General features: G+C 39.6%; 3 protein-coding genes and 1 long non-coding RNA gene across 4 annotated transcripts in view; 1 reads left to right on the forward strand and 3 right to left on the reverse strand.

Annotated features, from left to right (window-relative positions):
* The window catches only part of LOC121642678 (transmembrane protein 182-like), an 8,185-nt gene extending 6,753 nt beyond the window's left edge, over positions 1-1,432 (reverse strand). Inside the window, exon 1 of the mRNA XM_041989511.1 lies at positions 1,176-1,432. Coding sequence (XP_041845445.1) covers positions 1,176-1,343 — 168 coding nt within the window. The 5' untranslated portion in view covers positions 1,344-1,432. The remainder of the gene's footprint in view (positions 1-1,175) is intronic.
* Positions 1-4,118, forward strand: part of LOC121642682 — a 24,706-nt gene extending 20,588 nt beyond the window's left edge. Inside the window, exon 3 of the long non-coding RNA XR_006010942.1 lies at positions 4,104-4,118. This is a non-coding gene — a long non-coding RNA (uncharacterized LOC121642682). The remainder of the gene's footprint in view (positions 1-4,103) is intronic.
* LOC121642676 (sodium/hydrogen exchanger 2-like) lies at positions 1,866-10,048 on the reverse strand. Its single transcript, XM_041989509.1, has 13 exons — positions 9,802-10,048; positions 8,275-8,497; positions 7,892-8,132; positions 7,561-7,811; positions 5,778-5,995; positions 5,505-5,701; positions 4,447-4,536; positions 4,138-4,208; positions 3,844-3,978; positions 3,584-3,680; positions 3,361-3,489; positions 3,007-3,070; positions 1,866-2,163 (listed from the first exon to the last, which is right to left on the reverse strand). The coding sequence occupies exons 1-13, from the start codon at positions 10,046-10,048 to the stop codon at positions 1,982-1,984; spliced, it is 2,145 nt and encodes a 714-aa protein (XP_041845443.1). The 3' UTR covers positions 1,866-1,981.
* Positions 10,049-14,071: 4,023 nt separating this feature from the next.
* si:dkey-237j10.2 (uncharacterized protein LOC568721 homolog) lies at positions 14,072-15,954 on the reverse strand. Its single transcript, XM_041989510.1, has 2 exons — positions 15,676-15,954; positions 14,072-15,070 (listed from the first exon to the last, which is right to left on the reverse strand). Exons 1-2 carry the CDS (start codon positions 15,845-15,847, stop codon positions 14,388-14,390), a joined length of 855 nt encoding a protein of 284 aa, XP_041845444.1. The 5' UTR covers positions 15,848-15,954; the 3' UTR covers positions 14,072-14,387.
* Between the last annotated feature and the right edge of the window lie 518 nt (positions 15,955-16,472).

Below are 16,472 nucleotides of genomic sequence, written 5' to 3' on the forward strand. Positions count from 1 at the left end.
ACAAGGATATTAACCAGGCAATAGCATAGTGGTTCCCAATCTGGGGGTCACTGACCCTTCAGAGGGTTCCCCCAAAGATCACAAGAGCTCAATGAGCCTTTGACTGTACAGAGCCTGTGTGATCATTAAAATTAAGGCCATATCCACACAAACACAAGTTTAGTTGAAGCCAAATCTTTTCTTTTTTTTCATTGTGATGTTTTGTTCACCTGAAATTGATGTTTTGGAAACCACAAAACACAAACTTTTAAAATCCAGGCAAAGCTGGAACCACCTAAAGTGAATCAAATCTAAATCTGCTATACAACAATATTTTAAAACATATAGCATTATAATTAAAAAATTTTAAAAATTAAAAATTAAAAAGTAGTAGACCACACCTTGTGCATCCAATTAGTCCAATCAAAATTAACTTTTTTTAAGGATTAAGATTTAAAGATGCTCAGTTGGCCCACCAACACAGACTAAAATATCCCAACAGCTGCATGAAGCACTGTGTAATTGTACTAATGACTTTCAAGTCTCAAGCGTTTAATTATAGTCACAAAGCAATTATAGCTGCACATCGTCCTCACATCTAATCAGTAAACAAGCCTGGTTTACACACTAAGCATGGTTCTTAAGTAGGATGGTCATTGCAAGCATCCCTCCTAGACATCCGGGTTAGCATGCTAATGTTAGCATTTAGCTCAAAGCACTACTGCACATACCTGCAGTTTCCCACCTACTACAGCTTTGGCCAATGCTTTATTAACAAAAAGACTTTAGACTTGCTGTTTGAATGAAATGGGCGTTTATCAAGCAGGAATGTACTAGTGACAGGATGTTTTTTGAGGCCATAGATCAGGATACCTTGACCCCCCCTTTGAGGTTTCTAGTATGCATCTTCTTACTCCTCCTATGTAATAAAAGTGAAACACTTAATTACTTCAGTACATCTTTAAATATACTATGGTGGCATAGCTCGCACACCACTGTGCACAACATCTGATCAGGTTCCACACTTGTCTATCTGTAGTGACCACATGAGCTGTAACCATGAAAGTGTTGTGACTCGTTTATTTTGACGCAGAGCAACAAATACAAATACTAATGACAATCTGTGATTAAAATTGACTCTTTGTATTTGTAATGATGAAGACAGACAATTTGTATATTGTACATTTATGCCCTACCTCTGTCCAATTGGCATCTTTGTCCCGTGTAGTATGACTGGGCCGTGTATATGGTCCACAGTTGTCACTGGCTACTAGCCAGTAGTCTGTACCAAAGGCCAAGAGGAAGCATAGGGTCCCGACTATCCCAAAAATCCCCCCAGCCAAGGCTGCAGCTCCCACTCTCATTGCTCCAGCCTTAAACCTTCTTTTATCCTTGTCCTCAAGCTTTAAGTCTCCAGGTCCTTGCTGGTGTCCACTGTGAAACCTTCTGCCAAATCTTAGTCCTAAAGAAAACAGTCAGGCTGTCCCAGCCACTCCCTGGTATGCTGGGCTGCAGGGAAAAGAAGCTGCAGTAACTGAGGAGGTCAGACGGGGGAAAGGAGTTATTTTTGGAGTCTGTAAGCTTGTCCTCGTCAAATTACCAGTGGGTGTGTCGTGTATTTTAAAAGGAAACAAGGAGATGCAGAACTTTGTAAGCACACTTATAATGTGGACAGTGGGTATTAGTATTTATTACTTCAAGGTATTTCTAAACTAGGTGCTACTCTTGGAGCGCCGCTTTGAAAATGAGTTAGACTGAAGATGCAAATGACCCTTCAACCTTCAGCAGAGCCGCTCAAGAGATAAAACTCAAAGAAGAAGAGGGCTTTATTGTAGATGGCAAGCATGCAAGATAATACAACCATTTTATTTGTCTAACTATTTTAATTGAAAAATTAAAATTACATCAACCCATTGTTGCACCTGACCACTGTGGCTAAAACAATAACAGATTACTTCATGGAGCTATGCTTTTTCAACTTTTCCTCTCTACATCACTGTCTTCATTGCTGCTTCTCGTTGTCCAGAATGAAGCCTAGTTGTTTCTTTGGGGCTCTTTCCATCGGGACCTGGTGCTGAGAAACCTGATCCAGTAAAGCAGGTTTTGGATCCAGTGGCTGAGTCTGAGTTGAGGCTGCTGGGACAGAAGAGTCTGGAAGGACCCATCTCGAGCTTATAGAGCACACTGCCAGGAGGGGAAAGGATAAAATTATGGAACAAGTCTGTGGCTTAGATTCAACAAGGTGTTGGAAACATTCCTAAGAGATTTTGTTCCATATTGACATGAAAGCATCACACAGTGGCTGCACATCCATGATGAGAATCTCCTATTCCATTACACCGGTGTTCTATTGGACTAAGATCTGGTGAATGTGGAGGACATTGGAGTCCAGTGAACTCATTCTCATGTTCAAGAAAGCAGGTGGAGATGATCTGAGCTTTATGACATGGTGCATTATCCTGCTGGAAGTAGTCATCAGAAAATGCTACACTGTGGTAATAAAGGGATGGACATGCTCAGCAACAATACTCAGCAGTGATTAAACCACGTGACAGTAGTACTAAAGGGCCCAAACTGTGTCAAGGAAATCCCCACCCCCATACCATTACACCACCAGCAGCAGCCTGAAGCGCTGATCCAAGGCAGGATGGATCCATGTTTTCATGATGTTTCCACCTAATTCTGAGCCTAGCATCTAAATGTGGAGCTCAAATGGAGACTCATCAAACTTGGCAACATTTTTCCAGTCTTCTTATTGTCCAGTTTTGGTGAGTTTCTTTTTTTTTTTTTTTTTTTCCTCTCTCACATTTGACATCAACAAGGCATTTTTTGTCCAGACAACTGCTGCTCTCTGGATGTTTTCTCTTTTTAGACTATTCTGATGCTCAGTTTGAAGTTCAGCAAGTCCTTTTTACTATGTCTACATGACTAAATCCACCGAGTTGTTGCCATGTGATTGGATGATTAAATTTTTGTGTTAACAAGTAATTGAACAGGTGCACCTTTTAAAGTGGCTGGGGAATGTACCTGTGTAAGATCTGCTGAGTCCTGTTCTCAGTCTATGTGGCTCACTGAACTCTCCACCCTCTTCCTGTGACAGTGGAAAAACAAAATAAAACACCAACAAGGATATTCGCCAGGTAAAAATCCTCTTGTCAGAATACTGCTGTCATTCAAACAGTTTTTACCTCAGAACTCACATTTTGTCTTATATGATCTTTAAATTTTGTGCTGTATTGTTTCTCTTATAACAGAAACACTTAGTTAATATTTTAAAACAAAGAAGCTCAAAATGAATGAATTCTCCTTAATTATTCATTTTGATTTCAGTTGAGAAAAATAATAAGACACTAAACTTAACATACAAACATGGATTTGTACCTGTGGCCAGTGTGTAATTGTATTATACGTGTATCTGTCTCCAAGACTCTGGTGTCTGCGAAGGGGCTTCCTTGTTCTGTCCGTGGTGATGTCTTGGTGCAGAGTGTGTCTGCTGTAAGCTGGTGTTTGCTGGAGTCAAAATTGTGCATATTTCATTGTACATGCTTAACACCTTTTTAAATCATATTGGCAGACTGGTTAGATACAAAGTACTATACACTACCTTGTTGTGAAAGTTTTGAAGGTTTCTTGAGAGAATCCGCCTGATGCTGTCCATCTCGTCTGGCAGGAGCAGACGGCCACTGGGCCGAGGATCCACTCTGAAAGCAAATTTAATATAGAAGTAAAGTCAGGTTTCCTAATAATTCTGTATCTTTTGTAGCCCATCAAACACTGTCAAACAAATATTCTGGTCAGATATTTTTGGACCTCTTTGAGGAATATCACCAGGTCCTAGTGTCAAGCAGAAAACATTCTTCTTACGTTGGAGGTGCCTCTTCATCTCCTCTCTGCTCCCTCCTCTCCAGCTCCTGGTAGACTCTGAGGATGCTGGAACGATTTTGGTGATCCTCACGGATCAGGACCCGCCGGAGGTACTTCCTGTTGAACTGCCCAAACCTCACACACAGAGACGCACAGAGAAAAACAGATGACAGTCTTATGAAGCCTCTGCTGCCACCAACTGGTAAGTTTGTCTGACTTTTATAGGAACACTACAGGAGAATTTTCAGGGAAACCACAAGCAGAAGTGAAAGTAAAAGCAATAACAAAACTAACTTGTCTTTCCAGTAGTGCTGCCCCCAGTAGCCAGCAATATCTTCTATTCCTGCCAGCAAGTGATCTATGAGCTAAAAACAGACGTTAATCCAACCCAATATCTGGGTAATGGTTTGGAGTAAATGTGCAAATTTTGACTTTGTCTTTAATTTCAAAATCTTCTTTGTCACACACAGCTTGATCTTTCACATCTGTTTACACTTAACTGCTGACAGTGAGTTGAATAAACCCTCAGCTTACAGTATGTTTGATTATGGCACACTGAATTCATGTTTTCTTAGAAAAATATAAGCATTAACTGTTTCTCACCCTGCTGTGGATCTCTTCACTGATAGTAGGGAGAGCTCTCTTCTTCCTCTTCACATCCAGTAGCTCTACCAGCGGTTTTATGGTCATCCCCTGTAAACCAAGTCCACCCAATAAAATCATAAAGTACCATATGAATGAATTATGCTGTTTAGAGTCAAATGGGAATAAAGAACACTCTAAGGTGCTATAGTTCTGTGTTGGGACATCATAAAAAAATGATCTGGTCTTAAAATGAGAAAATACAAGCTTCGATAAACAACAACTCATGGCATGTTACACAGTTCACTTTAGCTGCTTCACTGGATGGATGGCTGATCAAATGTGCTTGATTAATTTGATTATCAGCAAGCATGAGCAAATCAAAAAGAGCTATTTTCCAGTCTGAAGCATCCAGGTGTGTATAAACACAATAACACAAAGCAAAGACCTCAGTGATTATCTTTAGAGAATAAATTGGTGTTGCCCATTAATCTGGGAAGGTTTAGTCGTATGCAAACTAGATGAATTCTGTCATTCTGCAGTAAGAAAGATTATCCACAAATGGAAAACGTTCAAGATAACGAGTTACATCTCAGATTCTACAGGCCTCAGTTAGCATGTTAAAGTTTATGATGGTACAATTAGAGAAAGGCTGAACAACTGTGGCTTGTTTGGAAGGTATTCAGGAGAACAAACAGCTTATGTTCACAAAATTGCATCTGAATGAACCACAAGACCTCTGGAACAATGGCCTTTGGACAGACAAGACTAAAGTGGAGGTGTTTGATCAGCATAAACCCTTCACCAAAGTATTCAAGAGACAATGTGAGGCCATCTGTCTGTTTTGCATGGGGTGTACCGTTTATTTCACATGCTGTTTGTGTTTCTTTTGCATAGATGATAACACAGTCTAATATGTAATGTGATGCTGTTGTTCTGAGGCTGTTTTGACCTCATTTGAAGACCATATTAAGATCAGATTAGTTTTTATCGTGTCAGATAAAACCATTGAATTTATAGATGGTGTAGCCCTGCTTTGTCACAAGTAAATTGCTTTTCATATGACATTCATTCCCCACCTGTACAAAGACAGTAAAGAGAATGACCACAATGGTAGTTGTGATGAAGAGTCTTTTCTTTGGGAAGTCGTCAATCAGGAAAACCAGGGAGAAGCAAATGGCTCCTCTCAGGCCACCGTAAGCAATGATGAACTGGTCTCTGAAGGTCACTGCATTCCTCCGAAGCTTGTTCACCACAGCAGTCAGTAGAAGAACACCTTACAAGCAGTTAAATGTGAGTTTAAGTGATCTGGTCGGCTTGTTTAATGTGCAGGAAAAACCTTTTAAAGCAACCTGTGGCCCTCCAGATGAGGCAGAGAAGGAGCGTGGAGCAGACGAAGGGCCAGCTCCACATATGGACGTCCTGTATGGTGGACACACCCAGGAAGATGAAGATTAAGGTTTCACTCACACTGCTCCACATCTTCAGGAAATACTGGATGCTGGTGTTACTGCGCTCTGACACGTTAGCTTCCACGTACTGCTTCATGGTCACAGCACAGGTCACGATACTACAAGATGGAGGAACAATCAAAACTGAAAGATAGTAGATTAAAACCACCAATTTAAAAACATTAAGCACTGTGCAAAATAAATAAAACCATTTATAGAAAACATATCAAATTACAAAAACATTAAAAATTTTGAACAGTTTGTCTTGGTTCATATTAAATTGGCTTAGGCTAAGAGAAGACTCTAGCATTTCTGGATCATGTGTGCCTTCTTTTTCATGATAACACTTTTACCAACATTTGTGGATGGTATAATTAATCTTGTTCGCACACAGTGATTACTGGAGGTAATTTCCTGACACAGTGATTTTTTTTTAATGCAGCTCTGTCCGTTTTTACTTTTTTAAGAGACTCTGCCTCTCTAAGGTGCTCATTTTTTTAGACTTAAATATGTTACCGGGTTAGGGTTTGTCCAAACTAATTGTCCTAAAAAGTTGCTACATGTTCCTCAAGCTGTTTGGTTTTTATCTCTTTCACATTTTCAATGTTTTGTTGCCCCTATGGCAACGTTTGGAGACGTGTTACTCTCCTCAAAGAGAGTTGAGGTCATTACTAGTGAATCAGGCTCAAATGATTTACATGAACTGGCCAAGCTAATTACAGCTACACCCTCCATAAATTCTAAGGTTTTAATCAGCTTTACTGCCAGTTTGACAGTCATCTCAAACCACTTTTAAAAACGCATTCATCCATACATGCTCATTTAGTCCAAAGCAAGATCTCTGGAGCCTATCCCAGCAGTTATCAGGCTGGAGGCAGGCTACACCTTGAGTAGGTCTCCCTTAAAAGACAGTCTAATCCTGTTATAATTAATCTAATCTCATTTCCTTCGATAATCTTAGTTAATAAAATCAGCTTGATAAAAATTGTGTTTGTCTAAGCCATGGGTATCAAACATATGGCAAGGCAATCTGGCCCATCCCTCAGGATGAATTTGGAGAACGTGAACATGACAGGAAAGATATTAACTGGAATTTCTTAATAAAAGCAACTAATTCCTTATTTGACTACATGAAGTTGCTTTTTGTTGTTGAATTACAAAACATTTACAAGACAGGGTGGTCATTTTTTATATCTTCTGTATCTTTCGTAATAGAGGTCAGTTCAGTTTATACAACAAGGTGAGTAAGTTCAGGTGGTCAGGATAACTACATCGACGTTAAAATGTACATGTACGTACATTTAAAATAACTTCTAGCTCTTGAAGAGTTACTCTAATCCTAATGTGAAATCCTGTTTTTCACAAGATCACAACAAATCTTCCCTTTCATTTAGTCCTTCGCCCTGAGTTTGTACAAGGCAGTAGGTGACAGTGGAGAGAAAAAACTCTCTTTTGAAAAGAAAGAAATCGTGCAGAACTAAAATCTGTATTATAACTAAACAAAAAAATAATTTTGTCTTTGTTGATTTTCTCTTCTGCTTTGAGAGAAATTAGATTTGCAACTCATTTAGTTCTGTCTGTAAGTTTATATAATGTTTTATGTACATTTTGCACAGTATTCCAAGGAAATTGAAAGAAGCAAGGAGAAAAAAAAAAAAAAAGTGATCTTTTCAGGAGCACTCACGCCATGATACCAGAGAGGTGAAGCATCTCAGATGTAAGGTAGGATAAGTAGGAGTAGAGGAAGACAAAGAGTGGGGCTATGACTTGGGCTCTGTAGGTGAACCGTGAGGTCAGGGCTGCCACCAGACCGAAGAAGAGACCTACAAACAGGCCTCCCAGGCCCACCACCACCACTCTGCAACCCCCCAACAAGACATCCAGCCCAGACACTGACGGCAGGCGAAGGAAGGACTCAAACAACTTGTAGAGCACCTAAGAGGAAGAGTTGTGTTTTCAATATGCTCTTTACATCAGGGACAACCTGACTAGACATACTCCATTTCATCCCTCACCACTGTGACTGCATCATTGAGCAGTGACTCTCCAAACACCAAGATATGCAGCTGTTCATTGACCTGCATCTCTTGGAAGACAGAGAGCACAGCCACAGGGTCGACAGCAGCGATCAAAGAGCTAAACAACAGGCAGTGGAGCAGAGAGACGTCTCCTAAAGAGCTCGGAGCCAGCAGGCAAACACCGTACAGAGACAGGCCGATGCCCAGAACGTTCCATAAGGTTCCCAGCACTGCGTACCTGAAGATGTACAACACAAAATCAGCTTTAAAACATCTGGAATTATGAATTACCAAATGATTGCATATCATACACATACACACTGAGAAGTCACAAATTAAAATCCCACACAGACACATGAAAAAACATTCAGTCTACCAACCAGAGAATGGTACCAAGGTTTTCGAAGAACAGCTTCCCCGGCAAGAAGTATCCTGCATCTAAGACAATAGGTGGCAACAGAAAGAGGAAGAAAGCATCAGCGCTCAGAGTCGGGGGAGCAGAATGGCGGACCCCGTAGATCACCCCTCCAACAAGGAGGCCCACCATGATGAGGACACAGCTTTCTGGGACAACTGCTGGGACTCGACCTGACCAGTGGAAACCTGACATGATGAGACCCAGAGAGAGAGAGAGAAAGAAAAAAAACTAAAATAAAAATAAGGATCTTTAGAGTCAGTGGAGGAGTTTTGTGACCTTCTGAGCTACTTAAACCCATTATGGGATGTTCAGTTTCAGAGTTTGTGATGTTACTTTATTTAACCAGATCAGGCCTTTTATTTTTACATGTATGATTTTTTTTCTTTAATCTTTTTTTTTTTTGTCATTTAAGGTGAAAATGTTTTATAGGGATTAATGTCCATTAAAACCTAACCCACCCAAGGCATTATGTTTCTTATGTAAAGAAAAACAATCTAACTGCAGCATCAAGTCAGAAGTCATCGCATCTCCTGGGGCATCTCAAGATGAGATAAGATAAGACTTTCTTAATCCCATAACAGGGAAATTTCTGTGTTAGTACAGTTCAACCACAGAAAAACAGAGTAAGAAAAGCAAATTAAGACAATATAGAATACAAATATTAAATACAAATACAATAAAATAAAACTATACATCATAGTAACTGGTGTACAAGCATACACAGTGTGCATTATGGAGGAAGGGTTATGGAAATATGTAAATAGGTAATATCTGTCTATATGTATGGACAAATATATATACAGACATACACATATACATATATATCTACTCATATTCATACATGTATACATATACACATACATATATACACATACATACACACAAAATACATTTGGCATGTTAGTTAGACGCTTGAGTTTTTTGCAGGAAGATGTGATGGTTTGTCTTGTGACTAAGCCCAAAAGATCTTCACCATCACCGAAGACCGAGATCTGCCTGCTGCTGTTGTACAGGCAGAGACGATGCTGGACAAAAACACAGTGAAAGACTCAAGTCTGTGCCTTTTCAGATCCCACAGGATAGATCAAATTGGAATAGACATTGTTGAGCAAGTTATATTTAAAGTTATGTTTTGTTTTTGTTGTTGTTGCTTTTTTGTGTTTTTTTTTTATGTAAAAGGCCATTTTAGCATCTAGATTCTTTAATCTAGATGCTTTTGCTCTTATTTGTTTCCTGGATCGAAGATGGTTCTTTCACAGATGTGCAAGATGCCCGTGATACAAATAAGGAGAACAGAGTTAACTAAGTTTGGTTATGTGATTTTGTGTTAGTTGCTGATAACATTTATTCACATTTCTGCCCCTGATTAAGCCACCCTGAGTCACACATTTGTATTTCAATTACCATATTACCATGTCATCAGTTGTGGCTCCTCAGCAACAGATGGCTTGTCATGGTTCAGCAGACATACAGTTGAGTTGAGGCTTACCCAGTTTGGCTAGGGAGGCCAGCATGATCCACAACACGATCTCAAAGGGAGCCTGCACATGGTGGTAGTCCACGCTGAACACCCTCAGTACCATAGGTAGATCCACAGACAGGCTGCCGTCGCTGGTGTTGAAGTCCAGCATGGGGGGCATGTTGTGGGGCTGATGTCGCCCAACAGGAGGGGCCATGGCCAAACATCCCAGTAAAGAGGCAGAGAGGAGCAGAGGGAGAGTCCACAGAGCAGCCATCGTGCAGCCATGCTGGGTCAACAGGAGAGAGCCAGATGGAGAAAATTGGACAGGGGTTATTTGGACAGTGGGAGGGCCAGCAGCACACGCCGATACACAAAACAGCCTGAGCAGAGCGCACACAGCTGCTAATGTGCACAGGAATCCCTGAGCTAGCAATGATCCCCCTCCACCCAGCCCCACCTCATCCACATGCACACACCCAGTCCAGTTTTCCTCAGTCAATAGGACAATATACTCATTTGCATTTATTTCCTGAAGAGCTATTTTGACCCTAACTGTAACCACTAGGTCACCTAAAACTTCACCCAAGTCATGAAATCATCTTTTACACTATGCTGACTTTTTGCAGTGACAACAGACAGATTTATATTTATATTTGGTTAATAAATCTTCACTAGTAGTTGAAGCCTGAGGTCCACATATCAAGAAAACAATACAAAATCATCATAGCAGTTATATAAATAACATTCTCAGTTTATAATGTACCAAATTTTTACAAATACATATTACACACACAGATTTTTAGTATTTTTTGCAATGATGTGTAAGTTTTTATAAGCTTGAATAACTTCCAACAATTTATTTCTCTACATGCATAGATGATATTAAAGAGGATTCAGGAGCTCATTTTCAACATGCTCTCACGTTGTGACAGCAAAGAGTTATTTTACCTTTATATACGACATGTAGCAAACAAAGAAACCTTTGTAGATATGTCAAGTTAGGATTAGAGAAATAACTTTAATTATATGCTTTAATGTATTTCTTCAATTGTGACAACAAAGATACTTTAATTATCAGCAAACCAGCTTTATTTCCATTTTCTTTAATTCAGTGGTGATCATAGGCCCCGTTTAGTTCCATCAGGCTTCCAGTCTCACCACCATCATAGCAAGCGGGCAAGAGATTTGTACTCTGGTGGTCATTTTCACAGTAAAAAAAATTTAAATGTTGGTTGTGTGACTCTTTCCTTTCCCCAATATTCTGTACAGGTTGCAGATGTAAAATGATTTACTATATGTTTTGCTTAGATTAAGAAAGAGAAAAATTGTTTTAAAGTTTTTGTTTGTTTTATTGTTTTATTTAATGTTTCAGATGTACTTGTTTTCATAGAAAAATAGTTAAGAGAACATCAAGGTTAGCGCATGAAAATCGAAACTAAATGGAAGATTAAGATAGACACTAGTTTAATTTAAATAAATGGTGACAAATGTTTCTAAATTTTATTTTATTTTATTTTATTTTATTTTATTTTATTTTATTTTATTTTATTTTATTTTATTTTATTTTATTTTAGAAACTGGCTGTGGCATCATTTCAGTCTCTAAAGTTCTATAAAGTTAGTGTGAATGGGGTTTGGATATCTTGGGTGCCTTAAGGGATGATTTTTCTTTTTAGCTTCCTTTAGCTTTTTTAAAAATGTATTTGATCTGGAGTTGCTTACTTTTTAGAAATTTGCATCCATGAAATAAATCACTAAAGGTTTTTTAACCCAGATGACATCGTTTCTGGCCAGCCAGAGCTGATGAAGCTTTTCCTGCTGAGGGACAAATGTGAGGCACCTAAGACAGAAGGTAAAATGATTTGTTGTCTCAGTGTCTGATATATGACATTAGATTTTAATTTTTTTCAAATACAATTTAAAATTAATTCAAATAAATGGAAGGATGCCTTCAAGCTTGTTAAAGCAGACCACTTGAGACATTTCACTGATTCCCAGATAGAATAGAATATCTTTATTGTCATTGTAACAATTACAACAAGATTTAAAAGTGCCATCCAATCCGATACTTCATATATAAAATTTGTTTAAAACGTACAAATCTGCCTAACTCATGCCACTTATCAAATCAGTCCAGGTGGTTTATTGAAGCTGCAGATCTAGCTGTCTGCCTCATGCTTGTTTCCACTGCCCTCAGATCAGTACATTCCTTGCTTTCTCAACCCCTCCATCACCCCAGCATCCATCTGCAGGCTTGCAGGGCTAGAGCTAATAAATGACTTTAATATTAAACAAACAAAAAAATCATATTAACAAGGATTGATGGAATTTAAAAGATTTAGAAAGATTCACATGAGTTGTCTGGTTGAATATGTTCAGATTTTTACTTTTTAGCTTCTTTTCTAGAACCCTCACTAATCCATTTTTCCAAACACTCAGGTGTTTTCACTCATTTCCTCATTTAGCACATTGTCAAAATTGTGTGAAAATGATTGTAAAGAAATGTTGTCATGGATAACAACTTCTATTTCAGGGTCCCAGTAAACTGTGACAAAGTGGCAGCGAGCCATGAACAAAACCAAAGAAGCAAATTTGAAGCATGTCTGGAAAACGAGTCCCCCACATTGTCATTGCTCCTTAGGTAAGAGGTGTTTAGAATGGTAAACCGCCATATTTGTCATTTTTACTTTGTGTAACACATGGACTTTGGTGGCCCAGCTTGAGTGGTAAAGCTTTCTTAATTTTAAATTATGGCTGGGTCTATTGATGGGCCCATCACATATATAATATGTGACAAACAATGATCTGTAAGTGAACATGGGTAATTTTGGGTAATCACTGATCAAGCCACTATGAATTGTGAATAGATTTCCAACAGCTTAAACTTGATTCACTCGCCTTCTAGGATCAGATTTCAGATTTTCCTGCTCTTTGTCTTTGCATTAAATTTCTAGATTAGTTCTTGTAAATTGCCCGCTATAATCTCCAGATAGGCCTATAAGCAACAGAACCATAATTATATGAAAACCTTGGTGAATCTCTGTTTTCTGTTTTTTTGCACAGATGAGTAAAGCGTAAAGAGTAAAGAGTGTTAGTGCATGTTAATGGATCACCAGCACCCTCACTGTAGGAACCTGGATGTGCTTCACAGGTCACAAATTAAATTTAAATCCATCATAAGTCTTGAGATTATGGCTCTGTGAGCTGATACAGAGACTTACAATGATCTGCAGGCAGCTCTGAAAGAACCGCTGCTAACTTTAAGAGCATTATCAGTCTGGTGGAAGGAGCTGTCCTGCAGTCTGCCAGGTTGTGTGTACACAGACTCTTTTCACATTTATCATACACTAACTGGTCACTTTATTGGGTCCTGTTCAATTGCTTATAAACTCTAATAGATAATCAGCCAATCACATGACAGCAACTCAACATGTTGAAGACGACTTGTTGAAGTTCAAACTGAGCGTCAGAATGACGATGATGAAGAAAGGGGATTTAAGTGACTTTGAATGTGGCATGGTTGTTGGTCTGAGACTGCTGATCTGCTGGGATTTTCACACAACCATCTCCAGGGTTTCCAGAGAATGGTCTGAAGAAGAGAAAATATCCAGTGAGCAGCAGTTGTCTGGATGAAAATGTCTTGTTGATGTCAGAGGTCAGAGGAGAATGGGCAGACTGGTTAAAGGGGATAGAAATGCAACAGGAAGTCAAATAAGCACTGGTTCCAATCAAAGTATGCAAAATAGTATCTCTGAATACACACCATGTCCAGCCTTGAAGCAGATGGGCTACAGCAGCAGAAGACCACATCAGGTGTCTCCTGTCAGCTAAGAACAGGAAACTGAGGCTACAATTCCCACACACTCACCAATACTGGACAATAGAAGATGGAGAAACGTTGCTGGTCTGATGAGTCTCCATTTCAGCTCCACATTCAGATGCTAGGCTCAGAATCTGGTGGAAACATGAAAGCACGGATTCATCCTGCCTCAATGGTTCACGCTGCTGGTGGTGTGATGGTGTCAGGGATGTTTTCTTGGCGTACTTTGGGCCCCAGCTGAACATGGATTAAAACACCACAGCCTACCTGAAACTGTTGCTGACCTTGTCCATCTCTTCATGACCACAGTATAGCAAACTCTGATGGCTACTTACACCTTGTTGAATCTATGCAACAAAGTTAGTTCAGAATGTAAATTACTCTTAACTTTCTCTTCACACTCATTAATAACACCTTGACTTACGTACTCATCTTAAAATAAACTTAAATGCAAGAAAAAAGAAATCTCGGATTTGATTACAACTTTTTTAATATAATAACAACCACACATAATCACTTTTAATTTCAGTAAAATACATTTGAGCAAATGTCAGATAGATTTCTGGTGGAGCAGTACTAGAAATGACCAGCAGATGGCGTATTGAAGCAGCTGTGTTTTAAGGACTCATTTCATCAAGCAAGCAAGGTACTGCATAAAAATAACTCCAATACAATGAAATGCACTTGTTTGTACATCATACCTCTGTCCCTTTGGCAATATGCACAAACTTGAGTTTAAATGGATACAAACAACTGATTAAGTATTACATTTATTATTTTGGTATGATGTTTTCTTAAGGATGAGGATTGTCTGACTCTGAAATCCTCAAAACTGGGGAGCTGAAGTTGGATGAGCAGGCACCTAAATTGTGGGTGTTCAGATAACTAATTTTGTTGCTGCTGTCCCCTCCTCCTTCCAGACTGGCTTCAAGTGAGTAGGGTCCCCCTGAGTGGCAGTCAGGCTGGGGCGGCAGCACCAGGCCGTGCAGGAGGCTGTTCTCCAGCTGGGAGTTGCATCGAGCTAAGTTATCAGTCAGATGCTGCATGTAAACCTCCTCCAGCTGTTTTTGCAGGAGCCCATTTAGCACTGAGTTTGACATGGGCTCCAAACCTGATCCAGGGAGATCCAGGCTGATGTTCTGACTAGCCCCCATGACCAGATAACCCTGGTCTGGTATGGATGTAACTGCATCACCAGGTGGTTCATTCTGGGGTTCTGGCTGAGGACACACCTCAGAGTCAGGAGGCTGAATGTGGAAGTCATTCGGGCTGACGGCAACTCTCGGAGGATTGTAAGAGATGCGACCTGAATCGGCCACCTGTAGGTCTGGATATTGTTCCAGGAGGCTGCAGTCTTCAATACAAACAGGATGCACGGTGATTATGGGTGAACACCCGGGAATTAAAAGGCCTGGAACCTGAGGAATCACTCTCAGCCCCTGGGCTTGGCTGGGGTGTTGCAGTTCCTGGTGTGGCCCTAATTAGAGAGAGCACACTAGTTATTCAAATGTTGATAGTTACATCTAGTTTTCTTTGAGGGCTTTCCAATCTGAGATCAAATCTTTTGCAAGTTTTCTTTACCAATGTGGTTCATTTAACCCTGAGAAATATTCTAAATAATTCTCTTGAATCAGTAAACTTAATTCTTTCTGACCACACACAAAATGCAAGAAACTTTTATCCTGCAAATAGATTAAATTTACTGTAAATTATGCAAAACATAATGTTCAAAGCTACAACATACAGGAATATTATCAAGAAGAAATAATAAGTGGATCCTAACAGCTCACAACTATTACATATTTCTGGAATAAGACATTTGCTCCATTATCCTGGTTGAGAAGCAGCAGGGTATACCCTGCCTGTTGTCTTGTCTCTCCTTATTGATAAAGTTAACCTAGTCTTGGTGAAGTGTGTTAGTACGATTATAACAGACCAAAAGGGAAGCATCTTAGTCTGCGCTAACTCTAAGAACTTTAAGATGAAGTTATAATATGAAGCCAGTAAAGAACACTTGGTTCATCCTATTTTAGATGATAATTTGAATATTTTAGTTCAGATTGTGGTAATGAGGTTATTTACCTGCTTCAACCGAATGCTGAATCGGAGGGTCTGCAGATCTCGAGTCAGAGGGAGGACAGCTGAGTGGGTCGGTACAATGAGTGCTTGTCTGCCACCGCTTTCGCTTGCAAGTAGTGGCAAACTTGCTTTCCTCCCTGTAACGCAGTAACCTAAGAAAACCTTCAGCCAACATGTCACCCGTCTTCTGGTTGTTTTTACTCCCTTTTGACTTCTTCTAAGTCTTAGTAAGTACTGACGCCGCTAAGAGACTGAAAATGGAGTAAGTTAGTTCTTCTTCTCCGTTTCACTTCTGCATCTGAAAACTGGCCCCTCCACCTTCCACCCACCACTTCCTTCATCAAGCTGCAACTGAATATCACTGTCATAAAAGAAGAGGCCAGCGTATTTGTACAGAAGCTGGGAAAGTTAAAAATGGTGAGCTGAGGATAGTTTGTGCACAAGTTAGGTTGTTCATTTGCTTCTTACTTTGTGCTCAGATAATCTGCATGTTTTTGAAGACCCAAACTAGAAAATAAAAAGAAACATCTTTCTCTTGTGAGGAACTTGCTGGTTTTTTATTTAATACTAAAATAATAATGAAACTAGTCCCATTCCAAAACAGAAAACCTCAATAGGATCAGTTCTGTTTACTCTTTTTATTATTATTACAGAGGCTGCATTGTGTGTAGTGGTTAGCACTGTCACCTCACAACAAGAAACTTCCTGGTTTGAACCTCAGCCATAAACTTTCTGTGTGGAGTTTGTTCCCCATGTGCATGTGTGGGTTCACTCCAGGTACCCCAGCTTCCTTTAAAAAT

This window comes from Melanotaenia boesemani, chromosome 7 (assembly GCF_017639745.1).
Source record: "Melanotaenia boesemani isolate fMelBoe1 chromosome 7, fMelBoe1.pri, whole genome shotgun sequence".
Lineage (NCBI taxonomy): Eukaryota > Metazoa > Chordata > Actinopteri > Atheriniformes > Melanotaeniidae > Melanotaenia > Melanotaenia boesemani.